This window comes from Vulpes lagopus, chromosome 11, assembly GCF_018345385.1.
Source record: "Vulpes lagopus strain Blue_001 chromosome 11, ASM1834538v1, whole genome shotgun sequence".
In the NCBI taxonomy this organism is placed as follows: domain Eukaryota; kingdom Metazoa; phylum Chordata; class Mammalia; order Carnivora; family Canidae; genus Vulpes; species Vulpes lagopus.
The window spans coordinates 62,654,830-62,663,569 of record NC_054834.1 but is presented as its reverse complement, the minus strand read 5'-3'; the positions used below and the strand labels follow the sequence as shown (position 1 = coordinate 62,663,569).

The 8,740-nt window shown below is 47.5% G+C and overlaps 2 protein-coding genes across 2 annotated transcripts in view; one reads left to right on the top strand and one right to left on the bottom strand.

Annotated features, from left to right (window-relative positions):
- Positions 1-49: 49 nt before the first annotated feature.
- SELENOH (selenoprotein H) lies at positions 50-1,708 on the top strand. The gene is made up of 4 exons (XM_041723023.1): positions 50-400; positions 497-642; positions 745-874; positions 1,540-1,708. The coding sequence occupies exons 1-3, from the start codon at positions 279-281 to the stop codon at positions 843-845; spliced, it is 369 nt and encodes a 122-aa protein (XP_041578957.1). The 5' UTR covers positions 50-278; the 3' UTR covers positions 846-874; positions 1,540-1,708.
- A 119-nt stretch (positions 1,709-1,827) lies between these two features.
- BTBD18 (BTB domain containing 18) overlaps positions 1,828-8,740 on the bottom strand; it is a 39,169-nt gene continuing 32,256 nt past the window's right edge. The window contains exons 7-9 of the mRNA XM_041722380.1: positions 8,173-8,238; positions 6,343-6,404; positions 1,828-4,585 (exon numbers count right to left, since the gene is read on the bottom strand). Coding sequence (XP_041578314.1) covers positions 2,458-4,585; positions 6,343-6,404; positions 8,173-8,238 — 2,256 coding nt within the window. The 3' untranslated portion in view covers positions 1,828-2,457. The remainder of the gene's footprint in view (positions 4,586-6,342; positions 6,405-8,172; positions 8,239-8,740) is intronic.

Below are 8,740 nucleotides of genomic sequence, written 5' to 3'. Positions count from 1 at the left end.
GTCGCGGGCGGAGTGGTTGTGCCCAGGCAGCCCCGGCTCCCCCCGCGCTGTGGGCGGCGTGGTTGTGTCCGGAGAGCTCCCCCCCCCGTCGCGGGCGGAGTGGTTGTGCCCAGGCAGCCCCGCCTCCAGCCCGCGTGTGCGCCGGGCCACGCTCGGTGCGGCCCGGGGGAGGCATTGTTCCGCCGGCGGGCTTTCTGGCCTGCGGTTTGGAGCTTAGCGCGTGGAGCGGCGTTGGCCGGACCTCTATTGCCTCCCAGGTCAGCTCGGCCCCAGGCGCCATGGCTTCTCGCGGGAGGAAGCGGAAGGCCGAGGCGGCGGGGGTCGCGGCGGCGGAGAAACGGGAGAAGCCGGCGAGCGGCAGGAAGGCCGTGGAGGAGGCGTCCGTCGTGATCGAGCATTGGTGAGGGGCCCGGAGGGGCCCGGAGAGGCCCGGGGAGGCGGGCCGGGGCGCCGCACACCGAGGCCCCCGCCTCCGACCTTCCCCTTTTTCCCCTAGCACGAGCTGACGCGTCTACGGGCGCAACGCCGCGGCCCTGAGCCAGGCGCTGCGCCTGGAGACCCCGGAGCTCCCGGTGGAGGTGAATCCGGCCAAGCCCCGGAGGGGCAGCTTCGAGGTGACGCTGCTGCGCCCGGACGGCAGCAGTGAGTGGGGGCCCGCCCCGGGGAGCAGGCGGGAGGGCCTCGGGCTCTGGGGCACAAGCTGGCGCATCCCAAAGTGACTTCGTTTCCTTGGTCTTTTCCCAGGTGTGGAGCTTTGGACTGGGATTAAGAAGGGGCCCCCACGCAAACTCAAGTTCCCTGAGCCTCAAGAGGTGGTGAAGGCGCTGAAGCAGCACCTTTCGTAGGATGTTTGGGCAGAAGTCCTCGTGCTGAGGTTTGAAGGGGACAGGAGGGGTGGATTGGGGGTATTTGCGAAGCAGCCCTCGAGGTGTCCTCACCTCACGCACCATCTGCAACTTAGAACTCTTCTTGCTCAGGTTTTCCCGTTTGTGCTGGTAGAAAAATGGAAATCGGCCACCAAGTTGTTTATTCTTAGCGTGTGAATGACTATAGAAACGCAATTTGTGCCCTTTGAAGATGAGGTTATTATTCTAGGGGGTATGGACCCTTTTCATCTTTGTTAAATTTATTTTGCACACCTGTGGCAATTGTTTTTCTTCAGCTGGTGGTGTAATAAATCCCACCGGTTTCCTCGTTTGTGTGTTAGTCATTGATAATGTCCAGATTTTTCTCCTTCCTTTACTGGTAGAGTCTTTGTGTAACCTCATGTGTGCTTACCCCTACCCTATCTTCTTGTGTTTTTTGTTTCTAGGTTTTCTGTTAATCTCATGTAAAACCTATGGTTGTGTCACTCGTGGCCCCCAAAATTTAGTGGTTGGACATGTTGTTAGGCACCTGATATGTTGAGTGAAATGTACAGGAAGGATGCAATCCTTGAAATCTCTGGGTTTGTGGGTTCTGAGGGTGGGCACATCTTCCTCTGGCTTTAGGATTGCTTGGACCCCTTCTCTAACCTTTTTCCCCCCCATCATTTCACAGCATATCCCTGGTGATGTTGGAGCATTTATGACGGAACATGGCCAAACTTCAGTCATGTACCTGAAGCCATGGTTTCTTCCCTCCAGAAATGATGGTTCATTTGTGAGGCAGCCCTCTAGTAAGGCAATGAAAAGTTCTTGGTTTGTTTAATAAAAGTTGAAATAAAGTATTTGAGTAATAAAACTTAATCTTATGGTAAGAGATGGACAAAACCAGCTCTTAGTGGGATTGGCTCCCCTTGTGTTTTTAATATTCTGAGGTCACAAATTAACTTGGAGCTCCTAGAGTCTGTGGTAGATCATGTGAAATACTTGCCAGAACTGTTGGTGGTGGTGGTGGTGGGGGGTAGAAATCTATTTTCTAAAAAGCATGTCTTTTTCAACTCACTTCTTGAAAGTTATGGTGAAGTTGTCTTTTTGGCCCCTACAGACATTTGGCCAGACTTCCCATGCTGGATTGAATAAGCCACACACATTAGATATGCAAAAACATTCTGTTACTTTTACCCACTTGTTCCATCCCAGCACCGTTTCCCATTTTCTGTTTCACAGAGGGTATTCTCATTTATTATTAAATTAGCAGTGACTAGATGACTCATAACTTAGAAGACCTGGTGTTGGTTATTTTATGACCCGGTAGAGTTGGGGACCACACAGTTTATAATTTCACTTGTTTATCGCTAACTGGAAAATAGATTACAAAGAAATAAGATGGTTCAAGTTCATAATTTTGTACCCATGGTACTAGTTTTGCTTGGCTCCCAAAGCCTTGGGGGTGAGGGGAGAGGAAGGGACATAGAGAACTACAGTACACTTGCCTCTTTTGCTAAGAGGACAGGGCATGTACCAGCCTCTGCCATTATACCTTTGCTAGCAAACATTTCCCACCCTCCCACTGCCCCTAACCTGTACTCCTGTTCTACGTTAATATGTCTACCTCTGTGTCGGACTCTGAGGAAGGGTCGGGCCACACAGAGGGAATATCAGTGGGCACCAGCCTCCCCTCTGATGTCCAGTCCACTACATCAATCTCTTCCTCTTCGGAGCTGGCAGGAAGCGGGTCCAACAATTCAGAGTTGCCAAGTAGCTCCTTGCCTGCTTCTGGAGCAGGATATAATACCTCATCCATACTTAGGGACACTTCTGGCCTAGTGTCCATCCAGTTTGAACAGGGAGGTGAGAGATCCTCATAGGACCTTTGGGGAAGGTCAAGAGAGTCCATGTGAAGCTTCTCTCTCTGACCATCCAGTGGTTGGGAGCTGGTAATTTCCAGATCTGGAGTCCAAGAGCCTCCTCCTGAAAGTACCTCCCCTTCACTTACCTCAGAGGGTAAGACAAGGGGGCTAAGGGACTCGATGGGCTCTTTGTTCTCAGAGTGCATGACAAGGGGGCTAAAGGGCTCAATTGGCTCTTTGTTCTCATCAACAGGTTCTTTTTCCAATCCTGAGAGCTCCCTGGGCCAGAGTTCCATGTCTGGCAAACACCATTCCTCCCCTTCAATCCAGTTCTTTCCTGTTTCTGTCAGGTGATAGCTAGGGGTCCTGCAGCCCTCGGCTTCAGGACTTTCCAGAGACCCTATGGGTGGCTCAATGTCTGAGCCACACAGCATGAAGTCTAGGATCTCCTCCAGCTCACTGGTGGCAGCAGCACTTGTGATACGGTACTCCTCAGCTTCGCAGGGCTGCCCCAGCAGGGCTGTGTCAAATGCATAGGGCTCTCGGCAGTCGATATCCAGCCCAGGTTCCTTCCCTACCAGCTCTAGACTGGACCCAAACTCGGATTTCACCACTGGGTGGTCTGGGGAGTGGCTAGCAGATAACAGAATGTCTTGTAGCCTAGGGCACATGGGGGAGTCCTGACACAGGTCTACCCTAGCAGATGATGTTTCCAGCTCATTAAGTGAGGATGGCTGAGTACTCGCAGGCTCTTCTGGGTATTGAGATTCTGGGATCTGAGGGCTATCTTGAGAGTTTTTGAGGGGAGGGTCTTGTACCACCTCCCAGCATGTTCCATTGACAATCTTCCGAAGCTTCACTCTTCCAACCTGCCCCTCTTCTGCAGAGTCTGAGTTAGGTGCCCTGACTTCAGGGCTCCTCTTCTTGCTCCCACCTGTCTTTCCAAGACCAGATGGGCTTGGGATGCTCTGTAGAGGACTAGTTCTCCCTGGTTTCTCCTTGTCTTCTGGTACTTTATTTATACTCTTCTGCCGCCAAAGACGCCGGCCAGGGACTGTGGGTACTGAGCTGGGTCCGCTTACCATGCTGGAAGGCTTAGATGTACAGATATCAGGAGATGGCTTTGAGCGACTCAGTCTGATCTTTCTGGGCAATAGCCGCTCATCCACAGAGGGGTACATACTGGGTGGGGAAAGTGCCGTAGGAGCAAGGGCAGGGTCACTCTTACTCTCTTTTGGTCCCTGGCTGTGGCCTGATGGTGAAGAACACTTTTCTTGTGGAATTGGGCAAGCTCTGGCCTTCTTCTTGAGCAGAAGATTGCCGGACAAGTTCTCTGCATTCTGTCTGTTGCTTTTCTCCAAGGGCCCCTCCTCCTTCCCCGAGGACTTTAATCTCACTGGCCCAAGAGGACAAGGAGTCTGGGTCGCAGGGAGTGGAGTCCGAGGTCGGCGGCTGGATGCTACCACCCTGGCAGAGATTGGTGCAGCACTTGGAGGCTGTAAGCACTCCCGGTTCAGTCTTCGGCCCTGGGGGGCCTTTACCAACTTCCCACCCTCTAGTTGAAGGGATTCTAGCTCAGATACACGGAGCTGACGGGCAGCAGAAAGCACATCTTGGGCTTCTTCTCGAGATACTTCCATCTCTGAGGTATATAAGAAGTCTACCAGCTTCCTCAGTGTCCTGATCTTCAAGCCCCCCAGCTCCAGCACCACCTTCCGACCCTGAGCTGGCCTCTCCCGCTCCAGACGCTCTGTGAAGAAGGGGCTGCAGGCTGACAGGATGCAGCAATGGGCTGGGACTGCCTCACCTGGAAGGAAATCCAAACACTTTGTTATCTCATGCAAACTGGCATGTTCCTTGGCTAAGCAGAGTCTTTACCTCCCAAATGTGCTGCCCATTCTCTGTTTTCCTTCATGGAAGTTTGAATAAGAGAAATTTGTTCCTTCTGTCTGCCTGGAACCTTGTGTCATTATCTAGCTAAGCCACTTTTTATTCTTCGAAATCTAGTTTAGACATTACTTCTTTCAGAAAGCCTTTCCCCACCCCACCCAAGTCTAGGTTAGGTGCTCCTGGGCAGAGAGAAGGACTCTACTTATCAGAGCACTTCGCTATCTATATTGTAATTACTGCCTTCACTAAGGTGAAGCTCTACAAGGACAGAGACTATCTGTCTTGCTCACTGAGGTATATATACCAACTGCTTGACACAAAGGATGGTTTCAAAATTTTTTAGACTCATGGGAGTTTTAAAATTTTTATAGAAGCTGCTTGTAACAGAATATGAGCTTTGGCTGTAGACAATCAAGGTTCAATTCTCTCCTGATCTCTTAAGCACTGTGCCAGGCATAATCTGTCCTCAGTCACCTTCTTTATGGGCACTTCCCATCAGTCTCAGTCTCATGGCCTTAATTCCCAAAGGCTTGCTGTTGATTCCCAGGTTCTATCTGCCCAGATACCTTTCCTGAGACACTAAACATGCCACAGCTTGCATCAACCTTTCTATAAAGTGAACTCCATTCCCTAACCCCAAAACCTCCCATTTCTTACTTCAAAATAAGTATCCACTTTACCCAGCTGCCCAAGCCTGGAAACTACAAGTCATCTTGTCAAGGTACTTATTTTTAAATAATCTCTACACAATGTGGGGATCGAACTCAAAACCCTGAGATCAACAGCTGCATGCTAAACTGACTGAGCCAGCGAGGCACCCCTCAAACGTTAATCTTTAAAAAACAACCCCCCCTACTATTTCTTGTCCTTTATTGCATGCCATGTGATGTACTAATGTACTATGCAAGGGTTTTACCAGTATTCATTCATTTACTCTTCACTGCAATCCTGTGAAGAAGCTGTTATTACAGATGAGTAAACTGTGGCATAGCTAAGTAACAGTAGTACACCTACCACAATTACATGGTTAGCAAGTCACAGGGAGAGGATATGGACCCAGTTTGGCTACAGAGCCTATGCCCTTAACTGCCCCAAGTTTTGTAAATATTTTGTTTATAAAGCATTTTTCTCTAATCTCAATTCTTTAGTTTTACATCACCATTCCCTTTTTTGGATTCCAAAATGGCCTATCTGTGCTCAACAATAATTCTTCTCATGCAGCCCAAGTGCTACTTACAACCTTCTTAAAACCTTTAAATACATTTCCTGGGGCGCTTGCGTGGCTCAGTCCATTGAGTATCCGACTCTTGGTTTTGACTCAAGTCACGATCTCAGGGTCGTGGGACTGAGTCCTGCGGCAGGCTCTGTGCTCAGCAGGGAGTCTGCTTGAGATTCTCTCCCTCTGCTCCTCCCTGCACGCACGGACTGTCTCTAAAATATATTTTTTAAAGATTTCATTTATTTTAGATAGAGTATACAAGCAGGGGGGAGTGGCAGAGGGAGAAGTAGGCTCCCCATTGAGTAGGGAGTCCAATGCAGGTCTTGATCCCAGGACCCTGGGATCATGACTGGCGGTAAAGGCAGATGCTTAACCGACTGAGCCTCCTAGGCCCCCCTACAATAAAAATCTTAAAAATATATATACAAAAAATATATATACAAAAAAATATATATATACACACACAAATACATTTCTCAATGTTCTGAGGACAAGACTTACTTTGCATAACACTTCAGACCTTACACTGCTAATTTCTCTAGCCATATCTCTCTCATCAATACACTTCTTGGAGTCTGCCCTCTAGACATAGTGAACCACTCACAACTCGTTGGTCATATCTAAAATTCTGTACATGGTATTTTCTCTCTGCCTGGGAAAAATATTTCCCCACTTCCTCCTACTTCTGTTTGTCCTCCAGAGAGCTAAGAGGTCATTTTCTCCAAGAAAATCACCCTAACCCTTATCCCCCAACCTCCTCCCATCTGGGAAGGTGCCCTCTCTTGAGCTTCTATATTAGCCTTTACTTACTGCAATGTTATTATACTGCAGTTACTTGGATGCACTGGTTGTCTCAAGGTCTCCTCTTTCCATGATTTTTATACAAGGAGGGACTTTATACATGCTGTCTGCCCATGCTAGTACACCGTTCTAATATACAACAGGTAATTGATTTTTTTTTTTTTGGTTTGCTTATTTTGAATTAAGGAATGAATCCCAACTCTCTACTAATAGAACCAACAGGCAAGTCACTTAATTCTCTAAGCCTCAATTCACTCATCTGTAGAACTAGAACCATATATCATCTTACAAAGCTGTTGTAAGAATCAAATAAGACACTAGGCTATATGCTGTATGTACTCTGCGAACTGTAGAGTGCTATAAGATGTTGGGTGTCATAATCCTTTATAAATGAAGAAAGTGAGCTCCAGAGGGATGAAGTGGGACCTGCCCATTTGTCACTTAGTTTCTAAGTACCAAAGAAAGCGAAGACTAACTCTGACTCCTAGTCTTGGGCTTTTTATATGATACCAGGCTCAGGGCGCCTGGGTGACCCAAGTCATTTAGGGGTCCAACTCTTGATCTCAGCTCAGGTCTTGATCTCAGGGTGGTGAGTTCAAGCTCTGCATTGAGCTCCACTGTGGGCATGAAGCCTACTTAAAAAAACAACAACAAAAATACATACCAGACTCTATATTGGTTGAACGTTCCAAGTTTAAAGGGAAGAGGTGGAAATAAACTATGTATTTTTAGGTCTAAACAAACAACAAAAACCATCAATTTGAAGAAAAGAAAAATTAAGCAATAGCTTGGCAAGAGAAAAAAAGAAAAATATGTAATTGTATTGTCTAAAACTTATATTGTGCTTAGTATGTTAAAAGCATTGTTCTAAGTGCTGGGTGTATGGTAATTCTATCTTCGCAATCATCCCGTTGTATTATTATTATCCACCTTTTACAGAATTTCTATGCTTACTAAACTTTACAGTTACTTCCATTTTTTAAAAGAGTTTATTTATTCATGAGAGACAGAGAGAGAGGGGCAGAGACACAGGCAGAGGGAGAAGCAGGCTCCACACAGGGAGCCCAATGCGGAACTCGATCCCGGGACTCCAGGATCACGCCCTGGGCCAAAGGCAGGTGCTAAACTGCTGAGCCACCCAGGGATCCCCTATTTCCATTTTTTAAAAAAAGATTTATTTATTTATGATAGAGAGAGAGACAGAGAGGTAGAGACACAGGAGGAGGGAGAAGCAGGCTCCATGCCGGGAGCCGGACGCAGGACTCGATCCCGGGACTCCAGGATCACGCCCTGAGCCAAAGGCGGGCGCTAAACCGCTGAGCTACCCAGGGATCCCCTATTTCCAGTTTTTAAGAGAAAAAGAGCAGTCTCATTTTCACTCTTGGAAACAGCAACTATCCTAGAAAGAAGCAGCTCTCTACTGAATAACTTAAAGTGCTCAAGGGGAATAATACATTTTCTTGGTTTTGTCCTCTACTCCCTGGCCCTGAACTCATTTTATCTTATTCTATAGTGAGTATTCTATAGTGACTTTTCAATTGTGTCTTACCTTCTGCCTGCAGAAGGACATCACAGAACACACCAGTCTGTTGCTGGTGATGAAGCTGCAGAAAAGCTAACCGGAGAAACCGGGGGTTCCTGTATAGGATTTTGGAACTTGCAGGAGAGCACATGTTAGTCTCTTAAACCTTCTAGGTTTTCACAGATCAGATTCCTGTGGATGAGAAAGTATATTTCAGAAGAATTGCTGTACCTAATTTGTTTTTCGTCTTTGAAATGATAGGAAAATCTTGTGAGATCAGAGAATAGCCACGAGGTGAGTTACCTAAGTCCAGAAAGTATGGCAAGGGTCTCTCAAGAAAGAACATCATAGTGGTTCCATGTGGGAGCTCAGAAGCAAGTGTAGATTTGAATCTCCGCTCTGCTATTAGCTTAGCTGTATAATTTCAGGCAAATGACCTATCTTTTCTGAGTCTCGCTTTTCTCACCTATGAAATAGTAATGATAACAGTACTTACCTGGTAGGGCTGTTTTAAAGATTAAGTGAGTCAATGCAGGTAAAACTGCTTAGCACTGGAAGTGCCTGGCATATAATAACTACCACTTCTAAAGCGGTA